Raw genomic sequence first — 20,879 nt, 5'->3', positions numbered from 1 at the left:
ATTCACCGGGAACAATCTAGATACCTTAAAAACAACTATCCTGAATCATCAGAAACTGCTCTGAATTGTTCTGACTCATCAACAAAAAACAGGAGTCTACTGAATCAGGGTGAAATGACAGATTACAAAAGACCTGTGATGGGCCAGAAATGGACACTCCTACTATTTCTGCATAATTTAAAATAATGCGTATTTTCATAACTAAAAATAAAAAGTCATGTGAAAATGTCATGATGAAAGGACCCATAGAAAGAATCAAAAATTATATTTATTATATTTTGCAGATGCTGATACTGATACACAAATATTAAAACTTCAGAAGTTTACATACATTCATGATGGCCTTGGATGCCATGTAAATACTGGGCTTTCAATTATTGTATTTTTTTAATTATAGTTTCCTGAAATCAGCTCAGGGTCAAAAGTACACACACAGCAGACCTAATACTTGGGTAAATGTCTAAAACGTAGCAAGTTGCACCTTGGCCAGGTGCTTTTAGTAACCATCAACAAGCTTCTGGCAGAATTCTGGTCAGATATATTTTATTTTAGTAAAATTGGCGGAATTCAGTGAAATTTGACAAAGGTCCCCTCTTTTAAGCACATTTCACATCATTTCAATGGTGTTAAGGTCAGGACTTTGGGAAGGCCTGAAATCTTAAAGTTAGCCTCGTTTATCCATTACACAACCACCTCTGATGTATTTTTGGGGTCACTGTTCTGTTGGAACACCCTCAAATTGTGTCCAGGATTCAAACGTCTAGCTGATGGTTTGAGGATGTGCTGAAAAAGTCTGCGGTAGCCCTCCTTCTTTAGTACTATATACATCTTGTACAGCCCTACAGCATGATGCTACCACCACCATGCTTAACAGGTTGGTACAATGTTCTTGGTGGGTCTAAATCTACCTGAATTTGGCCTGATTTCTGTAGGGTTACGAATGCAGTAAATTAATACTGCAGATAGTTAAATGCAGCAGTCCAGCATCACCATCATGTTCTACTCCTCTGGAGTTCTGAGGAAGCACACTGTCAAATATCAGTCACCTCATCTAAACATCTGTCCAATGTTAATGATTTTTTACATCTGCCCATACGGATATAATTCTAGTGCCACTGTGAATTTCGAATTTTGTGTGCGCTTACTACAGATCTGCCTATACACAACATCGATACACTTTATGGACAAAAGCATTGGGACACACCTCTTACTCACTGAATTCAGGTGTCTCATTCAGTCCCATTACCACAGGTGTAAAAAGAAAAAAAAATCAAGCCTCTAGTCATGCAGTCTGCCTTTCTTCCACACATTAGTGAAAGACTGGGAGGTTCTGAAGAGCTCACTGAACTCCAGCGTGGTTCTGTATGTAATAGGAGACACCTCTGCAACAACAACAAGTCAGCTGGTGAAATTTCCTCCTTCCTAGATCTTCCTCTGTACATCAGCTGTGAGTGGTGTTATTATTGAACAGTGGAGGCGTTTAGGAACCACAGCAGCTCAGCAAGACCACGTAAAGTTACAGAGCGGGGTCAGGGCCGAGTGCGGAGCTCAGAGCAGAGTGCAGAAAAGTCTCCAACGCTCTGCTGCTGACTCAATAACTGCAGAGTTCCAGACCTGCTGCAGTTAGAGCTGCAAAGGGGGACCAGCTTCTTAATAATGCCTATGGGTTTAGAATAGGATGTCATAAATGCACCCGTAGGTGTCCCAATACTTTTGTCCATATAGCGCTGACTGTACTAGATCAAGGCCATAATGAAAGTTTGCATTTTCATGGCTAGAGTCGGTCCTGATGCTGATGTTCCAGTTAGCTTCTGCTGAGTCATTGTAATTCCTATAAGAACACACATCAGTTTCTCGTCACACACACACACACACACACACACACACACACACACACACACACACACACACACACACCCTCTTTCTTTCAGCTTTTGTTTCTCCTCATCTCACCCTTCTCAGGTTCTCCCTGGCGGCCTGAAACAGGGGTTTGCAGTTGAGTGTCTGGGTATGACTCTTCCCAACGTACTTACACAGTGGACTGACAGAGTGACTCATTATTACTGCGAGTCACACTGTGTCAAGAGTTCATGATGAACGGACCAATAGAAATGCTCCAAAATGACTTGGAATCTTGTTTCTTCTTCTCACACTGACATCAATTAAAAGTTAAGGTTTTTCCTCCTGTAAAGTTGCTATTTTAGAGATCAGCACCCCACATCATCTCCAACTCCCCAACTCATCCCAAATTCAAGAGTTTTATTGTCATATGCACAGCCGAAACAGACAGTTACGCTGTACAATGAAATTCTTACTTTGCTGTCCCTCCATTCACCAACAGATAAAGATAACAAAAAAGAAATTAATTATAAAAATAAAAAAATATACAAAATAAATAAAGTATAATAATATAAGTTGAAGTAAAAAAATTAAAGTAAACTTTTTCCTTTTTTACAATTAAAAAAAATTAAAATAAAAGTTACATGTGCTTTTATGTGCAAGTATGAGCAAGTATGAAGAGCAGCAAAAAAATTAAAATAAAAGTTACATGTGCTTTTATGTGCAAGTATGAGCAAGTATGAAGAGCAGCAGCTATAAAGTGCAGGTTGCAAGTAAGAAATGTAAACAATAGTGTGCAAGTAGCGAATGTAAACAGTGTTCTGACAGCAGCAGTACAGTGAGTGTAAGGTGCAGTTAAAATCAGATTAGAGTTTAAAACCAGTTCAGATAGGAAGGGTTGGAGAGGTAGTGCGTGAGGTGCTCACAAGCCTGATGGCCTGTGAGTAGAAACTGTTTGTGAGTCTTGTGGTCCTGGACTTCACACTCCTGTAGCGTCTGCCTGAAGGTAAAAGTGTGAAGAGTGTGTGCTGGGGGTGTGTACTGTCCCTGATTATGTTGTGGGCTCTCCTGGTGACTCTGTTATGGTAGATGTTCTGCAGTGAGGGGAAGGCTGCTCCTGAGATGGACTGTGCGGTTTTGATCACACGCTGGAGAGCCTTTCTGTCCTGGGCAGTAGAGTTTCCATACCAGACGATGATGGAGCTGGTAAGAACACTCTCAATCATACTCCTGTAGAAGGTGCTGAGAATTTTGGCTGGCATGCCAAATTTTCTCAGCCTTCTCAGAAAGTACAGCCTCTGCTGGGACTTCCTGATGATGATCTGAGTGTTGTGGGACCAGCTGAGATCCTCACTGATGTGGATGCCAAGGAATTTGAAGGTTTTCACCCTCTCCACCTCAGTATTGGATGTAATGTATTGGATGAAGCACCATCTATCATTCCAGAGAATACAGCTCAATGCTGGGGGGCTTTATACCCCTCTAGCCCTCACCTGGCATTAGGCAGCATGGTGCCAGTAGGCTCATGTTCATAATCTGCTCCAGAGAGTCCTATTCTACTGGCAGTACTTCTCTACAGGGACTAGACAAGCCGTGTTTGTGCATCTGTGTCAACAATGGGTGCAATTAAAGTAGCTGACATTAAAGTAGCTGAATGTATTCATTAGAAGGGGTGTCCACAAACATTGGACATATGTATAGTGCATGTTACTATGAGCATGATGGATCAACATGGTCACAAACTTCCCTGGGGGCAGGTTTTAATGTGTTAAACCAACACTATGACGCGATTTTACCTTAAAATAGCAGCTTCAGAGTCACGTTGATGCTTCACTGAATGTAACTGGGGAGAATATCATCTCTGTAATAGTCAGAAGGCTGCTGTTGCACTGTGGAACTTTGGTGGAGTTATATGAGACCTCCTGCCAGAACGGCGCAATGCAAAATAAGACAGCCAGGCTTGTCTGGGCCATGCAGAACTACCAATGGACTATTAAAAAAACATTAGGAGTGTTCTAAAACTTTTGACCTGTAATGTACAATTTTTTTTGTGCGAGTTGTTCGAGTGTGAAGCTGACAAAGAGACCATGAAGTAATACATCTGGAGGAAGTGACTGGCACTGTGGAGTTCTGCAGAGTGGTAGCAGATGGACACTATCTGTGTGTGTGTGTGTGTGTGTGTGTGTGCTGAACTTGATGTAATGAGGGGCTGAATGGGCCGGGTTCTGATGGGTAATCTCTTATCTGGGCTAATTTCACTCTTTGGTATTGTCCCTGCTCAGTGGACTCAGAAAGCAGCCACAGAACTGCCATGGCAGCATGATGACATCATGCCTGACTGGCCCAAAGGGTACAAACTCCAAGTAAACACACACACAGAGACACACACACACACACACACACACACACACACACACACAGTGCAGTACTCCTATTGTCTCATAATCTTGGATGTTAAGGAGCTATACGAGCCACATCAATGTTCAGGACAGACTGACATTACCTGCAGTTCATGGGACTTCCTGGCCTGTTCTTGTTTGATGGTGTTGGTCATACTCTCCTTGGCCTCCTCCAGGATGGCGAACAATGTGTCGAACTCCTCTTCCAAGTCAGACACGACCTGGCTGGAGTTACCCTGATGCAACAACACAAAACTAGTCATCAAACTTTCCATCACTGGAGCAACACAGCAAACAACAGTTCCAGTTACTTTTGTGGTCCCTAAGGTCTCCTGGTATTCAGGGTGATCAGGCAGAGCCTGTGATAACACATAGCATTTTTATTCCTGAAAAACTAGACCCCACTCCAACAGAACACACTATACAGATTTACAATGTAGTTTTCCAACGGAGCTCAGCTCAGCTCAGCTCAGCACCTACCCACATTATTATATACGTCTATAATTATAAGTGAGTTACAGGTCAGCTGGTTTTCAGATCTACGCACAGAGAAACACACTAAACTAAACTAGATTAGGCTGAGAAATGCTGGAGTATTCCTCCAATCCCAACAGTAACATTTACATTTACGGCATTTAGCTGACGCTCTTATCCAGACCGACTTACAAGGTTACTGGTATTACAGAGGCGGGCCAATGCAGTGTTTGGAGTCTTGCCCAAGGACTCTTATTGGTGTAGCACAGCACAGCCACCCAGACCGGGAATCGAACCCCAGTCTCCCACATGATGTGGTAGCTCACTGGCAGGTAGTGGTGATTTCTGTTGCGTCACACCAACCACACAGTAACATCCACAGCCTATGATAATTTTAGTTGATGTATCTATTTTGAAGGAAAGGTGAAGATTCCCAACTCCTTCACTTGTCTCACCTGAACTCCAGCCAGCAAGTGACTCAGCGTTTCGATAAAATTGTGGAGCTCCTCATTCTTGTTGGCTAGCGTGGTGATTATCCTTTGTAGGGCCTCCTGAAAGAAGAAAAAAATGTTTTTATATTTAAAAGATGTTGCAATTTATTTATTCATCGTTTTGCTGAAAATTACCCTTTTTCTCCCATTTTTGATACTGCCAATTAACCCGCCCATTCATAGCGCGCCCTAGCACTAGCAATAGCTGCCAACACTAGGATGGTAAAGACTTTTACTTCTACACGCACCTCCTCTGATACAAGCGAAGCCAGCCACCCTCCGGTGCAGCATTGCAAAACAGTCGACACGCTCAGAGAAAAGCACAGGGGTCCCAGTTCCACCGCACCGGCTAACAGACGCCTGTGTTGACTAACATCACTTAAGAGTGATGAGGGCGGAGAGCTCCGTCCACCCTCCCAGATAGAGCATGCCCAATTGTGGCCATTTGTGCTCTCTCAGACTCCGGCTGCTGATGGCAAAGCAGCATGGTTTGGGATTCAAACTCACAACCCCTGGGCCATAGCGGTAACACATTGGACCACTTTACCTTCAAGGCCTTGCACTATACTGGTGCAAAAAATAAAAAAAACATTTGCCAGTGACCTTAACTGCATATTACCCCAGTGATTAAATAATTAGGGTTGTCCCGATTAGGTTATTTTGCTCGTTTCAATCTGAGTATCAGACAATACCGAGCTGATCTCTGGGTTTGTATAAATTATCCAGCCCCACAGTTTAGATCAGATGAGCTGCTGATTAATTAACCTCTTTATTTTAGTATTAGTTTCTATAATCAGACATTCTGGACTGACTGATTTAGTTTAATCTAGACTTTTCTTAAAATCACTGTTTAATAGTGTTTAATATCTTATAATCCAGCCTGACTCTCCTCCCTGACCAATCAGCTCCCAGCTCCTTTACAACACTGCAGTCTAATCACTTCCTCTGTGTGTAATGTTACACACTCTGGACCGATATCTGGTGTTGTTGGTCCTCTGGTGTGTAATAACTGGTTTATAGTGGGTGAATGTGCTGTGTGTGATTTGGGTTTCATACTTGGGTAAAATATTGATACTGTTACAGGTAAAAGGTTGCTATGACAAAACAGAGGTTACCGGTTAAGCCTAGGGCATTTTTACGGTACAATAAAACCCTGAAGAGCAACCTGTGTGTTTTTAAAAGACGATGATTACACTAAATAATTATGCTTCAATTATTTTAATCAAGCACACACAAACCCCTTTAAAATTATCAATTTGATTAATTGATCAAAAGAAATCATTAGGTGCAGCCTAGAGATGTACCGATACCACTTTTTCCTTTCCGATAACGATACCAGATTTTTAAATATCTGATATTTGCTAATACCAATACCAACCAAAACTCTGACTTAAATACTGAATAGACGGCTGTAAATCCTGATATTAATAGTCTTCCACTTTTTACAGGCTGTACTTTTTCATATCTGATCCCAATTAAGATCGAATAAGCTTATTTGGGATCAGATATTAAAGAACAGCTTTACTGGTTGAGGAACTGCATATTTGAAAAGTTTCAGAGCTCTGAAAAAATAAAAATGGCCACAATGCAGAAACAGGAGCAGGTAGAGAAGCATAAACTGGCTAAGCTTCAGCAAACAGCTTTTAACTGGAGTTTAAATTCACATTTCAGAGCCGTGATAAAACACCAGGTTAGAAACAGACAGAGCTTCTGCAGTAATTTCACATTCAGTAAATTCACGTCTACTGACCTTCAGTGTCTGCACTTTAATCAAGCTGCTGAACTCAACCAGAAAATCTCAGCACAGGGAAACAGAAAGTGCTGTAAATGGAAAAGTTCATTAAACGTCTTTTTAATGGTGATAACTATTTATAACTGGCTTTTACTGGTTGGTTATAATGTTTGGTTTCATAATGTCAAAAATGTCTCCATCTGCTGATACCAATACAGTGTGTCAGTGCCAGTATCAGCGTGGATACCGATATGGCAACATCAAAGTTCAATATTTCATAAATCCGAGGAAAGTTTTGTTTCCCACTATATAAACTATTTAACAGGAGCAGAGGCAGGAACTAACAGGGCCACAACGGTTCTCCAGTATCTGTGGTTCACAGTAAACTGCTGTTTACAACACTGCTCCATTTAGTTAGTTAGTTAGTTAGTGTGGAGAGCGAGTACAGCAGGTTCACCTCTGTGTTTTAGAGAGTGAGGAGTTAATCCGGGAGCCAGCTACTATTTCTGCTAACACCAATAATACGCAGTGTACAGAACCCCAGCTGAACCTCTGCAGTCACCATGACCTGAACTACAACTGATAGCAACAGCAGCCAACACGCAGGGGGTGAGCTAACTGCTGAAAGACAGAAACTGAACACCACAAAGTGACAGAGACCTGTTTCCCAAACACACAGACATCACACTGCGCAGTATAGGGGTCTACCACGGTCACCTTTAAAGCAAATGCAGTCACTCCTACCCACCCACCCGTACTCTTCCTTACCTGCTCTGCCTTCCTCTACAGCGACATGCAAACGGCTGGGCAACATCTCTCTTACTGTGAACAGTTCAGTGAGTAGAAGATGAACTGATCTTCAGAGGGGCATATTGTTGTCGTTTTGTACAAATAAGCAGCAAAAGTTTGGGCACCCCAAGTTATATGAGCGTTCAGATAAATAGGGCTGTACCTCATTACTGTTATTATTGATGAGTCGGTAAAACTAACCACTAATTTATTGATTTTTTGTGTGTGCTTGATTAAACTAGTTTTAAAATATTTTTAAATATAAAAATAAATAAATAAATAAAAATTGTTACATTTGTATTTAAGTTGATATCGGTATTGGTACGGAGTATCAGCAGATACTTGAAGTATCGTAAAGGAAAAAGCGGTATTGGTGCATCCCTATATATAATATATATATATATATATATTTTTTTTTTTTTTTTTTTTTTTTCTTTTTCTTTAATCCTCATCTTTTAAAAGGGCATTATTCTAAATACACAAATACCTCAGTAACCTCTGATAAAGGTAACCTCTGTTTCGTGCAATAGAAAACCTGTACCTGAAATGGAGCATCAATATTAAGTAATAGTAATTATAAGTGAATAGAGAAGTAATAATAAGTGAAGAACGAAACATCACAAACAGCTCAAACGCTTAACACTGTGCTGCTTGCGGCGGCAGGCTAGAACACAAACACTCCTGAAGGACCCTGAGGCTGTTTTACCGGATCATCCAACTGGTTTAAAGTAAACCCGCTCGCTTCTGCCTGCAAACTAACGCTTACGGAGGAGAGACAGACGTTATAAGTCCTATAAGATTTTTGGGAGAGGTCGTCAACCAGCGGAGTAGAAACGTAAGCCACAGTTAACCTATAAAGACAGGCCTATTGTTTCCAATAAGGAGGCATTTTGATTAGTCAATGCGCTGTCCATTTTTCCAAAAAAATAATAAATAATATATGAACATATATTAAAATACCATGGAACCGCCAAAATCTCCATAAATACTGCGATACACATTTCTGGTCATACTGCCTAGTGGTATTAAAGTCATGTTTAACTTGAATAAATTCACATTTCCTCTCATATTCTATAAAAAAAAATGAAATGGACATAAATAGTGAACATTGTGGACGTTCTCCAGGACACTACCTCTATGTGTTACATACATACACACTAAGTTTTCGGCAAGGGGCTCATTTTTGCTGGTTTGCTTTACATAGAAAAAATTCCATAGGACCCTGGACTGATTGTGAAATATCGAGTTTCGTCACTTTGTTTGGGCCCAGGTTCATCAGTTTACTGCTTTTCCTTATTTTCCTTGAATACAGCGAAGAGCAGCACTTTTTTGGAGTCATGGCATTTTTCCACACTGGAACGTCTGCAGACAAGGAGCCATCCTCATAAGAGAAGGTTACGAAGTCAAAGTAGTCACATGACCACACCAGAGCTTGACAACAATGAATTCCCAGAAGGAACTAGAGATTGGTGCTCTCCAAAACAGCCTTCACACTTGACCAAACGTCCCGAACCCCCGAAACAAGTGGACCTGGGTCCAGAACAACCTTTAGAGTTAAGAGTGCTGGAGTTCTGTGCTGGGTGTCCAGTACAAGGACAGCTCCTCTTGTCCACAAGGTTTCATCGCTGAGGGAGTGAGGAGTACACCATGGAGTCGTTGGCCATGTGAACGAACAGACACAGTAGAACTACTACATTCTCTATATCAGACAAAACACCACCACAACCATTCTGACCCAATTCATTACGATGGCTCATTTCCATTTTAAGAATGCTGTAGTGAATTCATCCTCCAAGGCTGGTTCAGCCTGCCCTACATACTAACTCATGCGGAAGTCCCACAGACGCTCCATCCGGAGAGCAATGTCCATTCGGGTTCAATGGGAGACACAGAAAACAGCAATTTCAAGTGACTAACATCATCATATTCTGCAGCTTTACTTCAGTATAAATGGTGATATACAGGGCTGCACTGTGCCTAAACTACATTTCCTTTAAATTGACTGGAAGGAAAACTCAATGTTCTGATATCCACACCAGCCATCAGCCATAACATTAAAACTACCTGCCCAATATTGTGTAGACTGCACAAAACAATAGCTCTGGACTCTGCAATAGCTCTGGACTCCACAAGACCTCTGAAGGTGCAGCAAGTTTCAAGGGGGGAGCTCCAATGGATTGGATCAATGGGCCTTGGGCAGCTACGACCCTATCACAGGTTCCCCAGCTGTCCTTCCTTGGAGCACTTTTGGTAGGTGCTGATCACAGCACACCAGAAACCCCCCACCGAAGACTGCCTGATGTTTTGGAGATGTTCTGACCCAGTTTGGATAATGATCCTTATGCCTGCCCATTTTTCCTGCTTTTAACACCTTTATCACCTTCAAGAACTGACTGTTCACTCACTGCTAATATGTAGATGCCACCCTTCAGAGACAGGGTCATGAGTGCCAAAGGCTCACTGATGTGATACATGGAGACCCCACTTCCCAACTTGCAGGAAAAAAAGGATCTGCTGCTAACGTCTTGGAGCCACAGGGCGCTTTCAGAGGTCTTGTGGAGTCCATGCCTCAATGGGTCAGGGCTGTTTTGGTGGTACAAAGGGAACCTACTTAATATTAGACAGTTGGTATCTACATACACAAACTGGACCCTCACTCACTACAATACACAACCATGGCTCACGGAAAACACACTACGGACAATAATGAAAATATTTCTTTTTAACTCACACATACACTCACATACAGATAAATATGTACATATGTATATGTATGTATATATATATACACACACACACACAGACACGCACTATTTCATCTCTGTATATATATTTGTATTCTGTATTTTTTTTTTGCTTATATTTCTATATTTTCATATTTTTATATTCTATTCTTTAACTTAAATGTAACTTATTCTATTTTTATTTTCTTCATTTTTATTTTATTTTTCTTTTGCACTTTTGCACTTTACTTCATTAAGTTAAGGTTTAGTTAAGTTTAAATGTAGATTTTTATTGTATAGCTTGATGTGAGCAGACTGTCAAAAAAGCATTTCACTGCAAGTTATACTGTGTATGACTATGTATGTGACAAATAAAATTTGATTTTGATTTTGATTTGAGTTAGTAATAATAATAATTATTATTATTGCTAAATATAGATATTAAAAATGACATTTTAAGAACTATAGTAGATTGAAAGATAGAAAAGGTCTGGGTTTGCACACCTTTACACTAACTGATCAGATTTCCAACCCAGTCAGCTGCACATATCTCATACTCCCATGCCAAGTCCATTCAAATCAATTCAAACAGACCAATACATTTCCACCACATTTGACTGAGCAAAGTGAAACTGAATCTAGATGCTGCAGCAGAACCTGAAGAGAATGAAAAGGGCTGTAGTTATTAGACCTGGCAGAACACCAAACACCTTGTAAGGCCTTGATTCCATGTTTGAACATCAGCATAATGAAAGTCCTCATGTTAAAGAGCCTGAGGTTATGGAAAATACAGCGCACTTCATAAACTGCACTGCTGGGTCAGCTGTAGACTCAGTTTGAAGCCAGGTCAACTGAACTGAAATGATTGATTCACTGAATCATTTTAAGAAGAATCATAATTGAGCTGAACTTATGCAAGGTCAGGTTTATACACCTTCTAATTAGTAATTAGCATATCATTCATGGAGATAACAGAAGAATAATGAGCCTTGGGCAACCATGAAGCTGTCACTAGTTCACCAGTTGCCCACCACTGCATATCCCACCCTCCCCACCCAGGACCTACCTGATGTTTTGGAGATCAGATTCTTACACCTGCCCATTTTTCCACATCACCACTTTAACTGACTGTTCACTCGCTGCCTAATATGTAGAGCCCACCCTTCAGAGACGGGACTCTAAATGCCAAAGGTGGCCAAACATGGTGGCCCGAACTTCCAACTTACAGGACTTAAATGATTCACAGAATCATTTCAGACTGTTCACTTGCTGACTCACTTGTTCAGTCGCTGCCTAATATTAAGATCCCACCCTTCAGAGAAAGGGTCATGAGTGCCAAAGGCTCACTGATGGAAGGTGGCCCTACCTCCCAACTTACAGGACTTAAATGATTCACAGAATCACTTCATAAAGAATCATAATTGAATCGGACTGATGTGAGGTCAGGTTTATACACCTTCTAATTAGCAATAGCTCATCATTCATTAGTGCAACAGAAGAATAAAGCTGAAGTATAACGTATAAAGAAGTATAGTAATAGTAATAGAATAGCTCAGTAATAAGCTTAGAGTTTAGGGTGTTAAACGAAGTTCTAATGATCCCATTAAAGTCAGTATGAATGGAAACGCTTGCCTGATAATCAGGAGGGTGATGGTGACACTCACAGCTCAATATCCAAACTATTATCATGCTGGATCCTAGTAAATTATATTTAACACTTATTTAAATGTTGTGTCTAGTGTCTACTGTCAATATCAGTTAGTTACTTCATTTAATGATACTGTATGATGATGATTATGACTGTGCTTTAAATTAAGTCATATGAGGTAAAAAGGATAACTTCCAGAAGACTGAGGCAGTTTTCACACCTTGAAATCTAGACCAAGGTCTGAACCAAGGTCCGTCTGTCTGTTACACACTATACATTCAGTAGGATAGGTTTGGGTTCACACTCTACTTCACTAAAGAACTTTGTAGATACGCCTACGACCCGGCACCATCACCTATGTGAGCTGAATTGGTAAAAAGGAGAAGGGGGGGGGGGGGGGGGGGGGGGGGGGCAAAATGGTAAAAATATTATTATATCATGATATATAAAGACCTTTTTTTACATTCACCATACACAATATTTACTGTGATACACATGATCGCAGACAGAATGCATTGGTAGCAACAGATTCTTTAAAAAACTAGTATTCAAAAACTGTCCTCTCCTAAGTACAGTGATTCTATCCGAAATTTCATGCACTTCATCCAATCAAACCAGACTAACTGCACTGTTTGTAATGAAATATGCAGTTCATCAGCGCTCTTTAAGCAGACAAGACGATATTCCTAACATGCTTAGAAAGGCAGATTGTGCACCACGATAACGCAATTCATCACAATATGATCGAATATCGTCATATTGCCCAGCCTTATGCTGAATCTTCCTATACTTGACACGGACTGATTTGTAGAAGGAAGTGCGTATGACGTCAGGGTGTTGTCAGTTCGGCAGTTAGCCTTTCCCAGATAACATGAATAAACAGATTATTTTCGTATCACCCTAATGCTAATATTATGGTATGTATACCAGCAGCACCAACCTCAAGCACAGTACTCGAAACTAGTTCAAATTCCCCACATTTGAACAAGCTCGCCCTGCAGCGATTATATCGTAGCCGACAGATAAGGAGGAAAGGACAGCACTCAGTCCTGTGAGTCTTGACAACGCCTTTGATTTTTGATGCTTTTCCAGATCTCTTCTTCCTCTGTTGACTGATGGGTGACGATAGCGTGCCTCAACTTCCTGTACTTGGTCCGAAAGTCTGAACCATCCAAAACCATCCAATAAAACATAGTTCAGTTGATTCAGACCGAGACCCCCTCTTCTGGTCCAAACTAATTTTGGTTGTTTGGTTCGGACTGTGGTTTGTGGCACCGTTCACACCTACTAATTTGGTCCGGACCAAAGAAGGTAGGTGTGTAAAGTACCCTGAGACATAGAAACACTTCTATTTGCTAAGTGCAAATATTCACCTGCATCACTGACAATCTCTTGGTGAGCCAGAAAAAAGTAAACACCATGCCATGACTTTTGCATAACTAGGATATGTATTGCAGGTTAGCTTAAGACTCCTGGGGTCAGAGCAGAATGGCTGCACCCATTTCAACTAGAGGTGGACAATATGGAAATGTAGGAAATTCAACAAGTGGCTGAAAGTCAACCCATTTTGACAACCCAATAAAAAAAATAACTGTTAATATTCCAAACATTCAGATACCTGGCATTGTTCATATCACTTAAGCTCAGTAGCACCAGATGAGTACCTCTGTTTTTTTTTTTTTTTAACATAGGGGAGGTTTGAGCTTAGAAAGCTTCCCCCTCACAGCTACTAACACTAATGAATTTTGCTAAAAGTCAGAGCATCTGAGGAGGTGCTGAGGAGGACTTGTCTTTTACACAAGGTCTTTTAAAGGTCTCTGAAAGTGCTGCACTGCTGTAACCCTATGCTAACGCAGCAGAAATGCTAACTTAGTTACTAACTGTAATCAGCACAGCTTTGTAGCATGTTGTTTGGATCAGATATCACAAAAATATATTTTTACAGTAACCCCAGGCGTATAAAGCCCTCTAGCAGTGAGCTGTGGAGCAGTGGAACTGTCTTCTCCGGAATGATGGTTGAAGCTTCACTGAATGAATCATACTTTTGGGATGAGTTAGGGAGTTGGGGATGAGGTGGGGTGGTGATCGTCCAACATCCTGACCTCACTAATGCTCTTCAATTAAATCTTCACAGCAATATTCCTCCAAAATCAAGTAGAAGGTTTTCCTAGGACAGTACGGATACTTACTACTAACAACTAACAACTACAACAAAGACAGATAAACTAAATGTATTTTTTTAATTCCCTTGTTTCAGAAATTTCAGAAAAAAAAAACAGCTGTCCCAATACTTTAGTCCAAACATTTTTCAGGAAGGAAATTCTTCATTTTCCCTTCATTTTCGCTAATTAATGCACCTGTTCTGCTAAGACGCCTGTGCCGTCCAAAGCTGCTTATGAGTGATGAGAAGAGAGTACAGCCAATTGTGCTCCCTCATACTCCAGCAGCTGATGGCAAAGCAGCATGGGTTCACGACCCCCAGGCCATAGTGGTAGCACATTAGTCCATGGAGCCACTCAAAGCCCCAGCTGTTTCTTCTTAATTAGTCTGTTTAATGCAAAAGCTGTATTAGATTAAACCAATTACATCATCATTCTTAAAGCTTTTCATAGTTCTTCTGTGAAAACGATATGTGATAATGTTTCATAATGTTTCACAAAGCTTTCCTTCTCAACGGCCTACTGGTCTGGTAGAGTTACTGCATTATTTACATTAGGCCCAAAGGGTTCACACCCCCCACACCAGCAAGACACCTAATACATGTGTTCTGATTATGAGTAAGAGCAGGGAAATAGCTTTCTTTATGTGCCAAAGAGAGAAAGAAAGAGACGGGGAGATTCCATGATCAGGCAGATTTAGGGATTAGTCCACTCAGCTATCTTTAGATGCAAGGAGACACCACCAGCCACACTGCAGGAAAGCAGTCTCACGTCCCAGGACGCTGCAGCAGGAAATCTACGGAGGTGAGACACTCAGATTGAATCTGAAGATGGTACAGATGTGGCAGAAATGTCCAGTGATGTCCAGCTCCACCTTGCTGGAGACTGTAGCCCATCCCTGGATGGATCATTTGTGTCAACAATCTCCTAGTCTTTCGTCAGTGGTCAGTTCTGATCACACAGACACTCTTGGATGGATATTTGTGGGCGGTGGACCCCTCCCAACTAGGGACGCACAGATCTGATATTAGGATCGGATATTGGTCCCGATTAGAGCTGGGCAATATGACAATATTTTATCATATTGTGATCAATTTTGTTATCGTGATACACATTATGCTGTTATAGCTATATTGTGGATATAAGTAGTGCTTAAAGAGCACTGATTATCTGCACACTTCATTACAAAGAGTGTAATCAGTCTCATTTAATTGAACAGAGTGCAGCATATTTTGAGTAAAAATCACAGTACTCAGCATGGGAGAGTATTTGGATAGCAGATTTTAAACATGCTGTTGGTGCATTTTGTCTACATGACAAAATATTGCCATAAATATCATATATCGTAAAGAAAAGTCTTTAAATATCGTGATATCAATTTTTTTCCATATCGCCCAGCTTTAGTCCCAGTACTAACATAGTTAGCTGGATCGGGTAGCGGGATAATTAAGCCGTTTCACAGGACCGATCCATTCGCAGACCGCCGGTGTTCTAGGCTTCATAACTAAGGATCAGACAAGATACACAGATCATAGCAAACAGCAAGTCCTACCCTATCTAATCAGCACGGTGCCCGCAACCTGTCAACTATCAACTATCAGTGAATAATCTAGAGCAGCGCAGGGAGGAGGCGCGAGGGGGAGATCTCTGACACACAGGCCGAACACTGTTTCGAGTCCCAGAAGTGTCCAAAATCACTAAATATCAGTACATTCCAGATAAAGAGAGACAAGAGCTTAACCGTGTGAGACTTGCGCTGTGCCTGTAATGGAGAACTGCCCAGAGCGAGGGGGGGGGGCAATGACATCACTGCCACAAGTGGTCTTCCATATAAGAAAGGAAAAGGTTCTATCAATATCGATATTGCTATCAGAACAGAACAAGTCAAATCGGTGCCTCACTACTCTTAACCTAGCAGTGACACTGACCACCCTAGAGTCCAGACCTTGACTTTGTATGTACGGTACTGCAGGTTGACGGTGAGTAATGCTGCGCCAGAGCTCAATCTAGAAGAATCTAATCAAAATATGTCTCACTTTTTATGTCCCAGGTTAGAATTGTCAACCTGGTTGAAAACAATGCAATTATACAAGTATTTTGCCCAGCCAAACATTTCCATGAGGAAATTAGCCACAGATAAAAGCTGGACTGTATGGCTGATTTAATGAGACACAAATAGATAGAAGTGCTAATTAACTCTATAAGACTACTGATTTGACTACAGTACTGTTACTACTGTGGTCATTTAGGATTTTGAATACAGGGTTGTTAAGGCCACCTGGTGAGGAAATTCGACTCGTGGAGACATCGTAGGAGAAATGTCCTACTCAAAACTCTGAAAATCCGACATTCCGGTTCAAATGGAGTGCAGCACAAGTGTTACTGGCTTCCTGTAGCTGCTGCTCCCATCAGATTCAAAACCCTGACTCTGGTCTACAAAGCCAAGACTGGACCAGCCAGCCCCTCCATACTTGATGGCAATGGTCAAAAGCCGATCTGCACCAAGAGTCCTTCCAGCTTCAAGTACGGCTCAGCTCGGCTCGACCCGCCATCCCTCAAAATTCACGGAAGATGAGCGTCCAGGCTTTTTTCTGTCCTGCACCAAAGTGGTGGAACGAGCTTCCCCTGGGTGTCTGAACGGCCGAGTCGCTCGCTGTCTTCAAACCCAGACTGAAGACCCTCCTCTTCTGAGAGAACTTGGGTCTCTATATTGACTTGTGTTTAGGAGTCTAAACTTGGAGGATCTTTGAATTATTAGTCTATTTAAACTAGCTGAGGTTTTTCTTAAGTAAATAGTGAAGCACTTTTGTAAGTTGCTGGATAAGAGCATCTGCTAAATGCCTTAAATGTAAATGTAAAGCCACGGACTGACCTCGGCATGCATCCTCCTAATAATTAGACCATTCTTAATTTCACCATTTGCATTCTACTCCAATGTTCTGGCAGGTTCTCCAAAATCCTGCTAACATGAGGAATGTATGAGGAAAGGACAACTGTGTAGTCCAGTTTCTCCTAAAAGTACTGCAATATTATTAGACGTCACTGCCCCGGAGCCAAACCTTCCCATATGTTAATTAGCCACTACCTCCACTGAGCTCCAGAGAAAACGGTGTTACATAAACACACTGCAGGAAGTGAAGCTGTAAAACGGGTGGCAATCTGAGTGAATTATGAGAATCTATTCTAATGCTTCTCATAGATAAGTTAAGTACTAACCCCCAGTTGTACAACCCTATCATCACAGATCTCAGATCAGTGATTAGGGAGCTCCTCAGATTTTGCTGTAATGGGTTGCCAGGGCTGCCACTCAACCTCTAAAACTCCAAGGACCATGCTGGACTACACAAGTCCTCACTTTCATTACATTAGGGGTGTAAAATCCATCAGAGGTTGGTTAATTGAGTTTGGAAAATTATCCTCAATTACATTAATATTCACCAATCAGCCATAACATTAATACCACCTACCTAATATTATGTAGGTCCTGATTGTTTAAGACTTCGACTCCACCTATAAAGGCACCCTGTAAGGAGACCTGTAAGGCCTCCATGGATAGCATCAATGAGCCTTAGGTGCCCATAAACTTCTGGTTCATAGCAAAGGTGGTTCCTTTCTTGGAGCACCTTCGATAGGTACTGATAGCCACTGCATAGCCAGAAGGTTCCGATCTGGTCGTCTAGCCATCAGAATCTGAACATTATTCGAGTGGTTCAGATTCTTATGCTAGCCCAATTTCCCAGCTTTCAAGAACTGACTGATCCGTAACATTAGTGTCGTAGTGGAAACTTAATGACCCGCTTCATCATCTTTTTTACAGGAAAGACGACCTGCCAAACTGACAACACGGCAACGTCAAACACACGTCCTCCTACAAACCAATTAATGCCAAGTATAGGAAGACGCAGCCCACGTAGGTGATGCTAATGGGACGTAGATATACCATGCAGAGTGAAACCAGAGCTAACCAGATAAGATGTTTACAATGTAACAAAAACCTGAACCCAGGTTCAGACCTGGGTTTGGACTTTCAGGTGTGAAAACGCCCTGAGAGCCATCTGAACGTGAGCTTCAGAGGAAGAGATCAGACCTAGACTCATCAGCTTGGACAACATGTACATTGAGAGGATTGGCAGCTTTGGGGAAGTGCAGCCCCCTTTGCCTTCATGATGTAATGCCAGTCATAATCACAGCCTTTTAGTTCCACAATCTACCCGCTGCACTCTGTAATCCTCAACCTCAGCACTTTCTGTACCTTAATCTGCAATTCAAGCGTTATCCCTAATCAACGGCAGCCGTACCAAGAACCTCATTAAGCCCTGCAGCTGGAGAGCTTCAGCCGTTGTTCTACTAGTCTGTAGCTATTAACAAGAATCGTGACACCAGCGGGACATAACCGCTGCTCTGCTAGTGGGGCCGAGGCTGTAGCGGGCTCAATGGGGAAATGTCATATTAGCTTGTGTCACTGAGTGAGCCACTGTCCCAAACGACAAATGAACAGAATAGGACGCCCTGAAGATGTATATGAACCTATTGGCACCATGCTGCCTAATGTCAGGTGTGGGCTAGAGGAGTATAAAGCCCCCCAGCATTGAGCTTCTTTGAAATGATGGTGGTGCTCCACTGCCTGAAATAGGGAGAATGGTGCCCGGTCATCTCCACTCCGGGCCAGAACGCTGTTAATGCACTATGGAAGTTTGGTGGAGCTGCACGGGTTCTCTCTCCAGCACTGCATAACGCTGCGTAAAGTCCTGTAGTATTACTCTACCGCTTCAGACCACATGCTTCGTTTCCTCCAGATAGCACTTCGGCATCTCTCAGCTTGTCCAGAAAGGCATGTGTACAGCTATCCAAGAGGGGGTAGTGTGATTTGTGTTTTTGACAGTACACATTTCTGTAGTTCTCACAGCAGTTCTACTGTTTGAAGACCAAATCCGTACTGTAGAACCTGAATACAGCATTTTACTGCAGATCTGCAAAGCATCATGGTGAACATTTCCAACTTCGATACTAGTTATCATCATTACAGAGACAGCAGGACATCTTTATAAGATAAGATAAGATAAGATAGTCCTTTATTAGTCCCGCAGTGGGGAAATTCACAGTGTGACAGCAGAAAGGGATAGCAAGACACTCAGTTATAAAAATTTAGATAAATAATTTACACTATATACACAATGTAAATAAGAATTAAAAAAGCAATAAACAATATTATTTACAGCAAAAGACTCTTAATTGCACATGGGGGGGGTGGGATATTGCACATAGTATTCCCTGAACATGAACATGTGTGTGTAGTTAAGTGTGTGTGTATATTATATCCTCCATAATTCAATTCAATCCAGTTCTAATGTATCTATACAGGCTTTTCACAACTACTGTTGTCACGAAGAAGCTTTACAAAGATCCGAAGGGTCCGAGCCAAGACAAGCCGAGACAACGGCAAAACTCCCCCATGGAAAAACTTCCTCAGATCGAGAGGAAGAAAGACTCAAAAGGGGAACGCATCCTCCTCTGGTCGATATACTGGTTTATAAACAGTATATAAACAGTAATTTAGCTGATATGTGTCTGAAATGGACACAGAGATAGATAAACAGACGCATGCTAGCGGTCTGATACCTCAGCTTGCTAACATTACTAGCTTAGCCTTTTCCAGCTTGTATCCTCCAGCTGGTAAACGGTCGGTCGGTGAAAATGTAGTAAACTGACACCAGGTGTTGTTAAAATCTTTATTTACTTCAGTTTATTGGAGTAGAAAGTAATAAGGAGCTTGAACTCGACTCTCCCTGCCGCCATTCTGTGACCCTGCCCTGCTAAGCAGCGCTAGCCACACTGCCCATTACCAAATTACCAAACAATTCGGACATTAAACGTCGATAGATTTTGTTGTCTGCAGACATTAAGTTCATTAAGTCATCAGTCTGGATTAGGAGAGGCATTACTGGATGAACTTTTGTATGTGTGGGCCTGTGTGTACTGCTAGCTAGCACAGGTTAGCTCCATGTGGTGAAGCCTGTTTTTCTCTTTTTTGCTATAAAAAGTCAATTTAATTAATTTATTGACTACCTATGTAAATAAAATAAAAAATAAATGTTCAAAATGATACAATAAATAAAGAAGAGGCTTCATTTTACATTTAAACACCAATTAAAAGCTTTGGTGTTTCTGCATTGTGGGATTTTTTTAATATTTCATAGCTCTGAAATCGGTAAACGATGTTCTTTCAAGCTTATTAGATCTGATTTGGGATCAGATATAAAAAAAAAACAACCTATAAAAAGTAGAAAACAATAAATCTAAGGATTTATAGTAGTCCATCCTGTATTTAAGTCAAAGTTGGTATCGGTACTCGGTATCGGCAGATACTTGAAAATTTGGTATCAAGTATCGTACAGGAAAAAGTGGCATTGGTGCATCCATATTTTATATATATATATATATATATATATATATATATATATATATATATATATGTAGCCATTCTTAATTCAGTGTTAAAATAAATGCAGAAATGCCTTTTAAGGTAGTCTAATATTTGCTGTGATAAAACCAATTACAGTATTGTAATTATTACCGTAATAGCAGATACAGGACTGTGATTATTGATGTAATAAAATGACTATTT

The 20,879-nt window shown here is 41.2% G+C and overlaps 1 protein-coding gene across 3 annotated transcripts in view; it reads right to left on the bottom strand.

Moving 5' to 3' along the window:
- The window catches only part of fsd1l (fibronectin type III and SPRY domain containing 1-like), a 69,433-nt gene that overhangs the window by 34,666 nt on the left and 13,888 nt on the right, over positions 1–20,879 (bottom strand). For all 3 annotated transcript variants that reach the window (XM_072656304.1, XM_072656396.1, XM_072656482.1), the window contains exons 2-3: positions 5,168–5,263; positions 4,343–4,474 (exon numbers count right to left, since the gene is read on the bottom strand). In XM_072656304.1, coding sequence (XP_072512405.1) covers positions 4,343–4,474; positions 5,168–5,263 — 228 coding nt within the window. The remainder of the gene's footprint in view (positions 1–4,342; positions 4,475–5,167; positions 5,264–20,879) is intronic.

Source organism: Salminus brasiliensis, chromosome 1 (assembly GCF_030463535.1).
Source record: "Salminus brasiliensis chromosome 1, fSalBra1.hap2, whole genome shotgun sequence".
NCBI classification, from domain to species: domain Eukaryota; kingdom Metazoa; phylum Chordata; class Actinopteri; order Characiformes; family Bryconidae; genus Salminus; species Salminus brasiliensis.
This window is presented reverse-complemented; position numbering and strand designations above follow the sequence as displayed.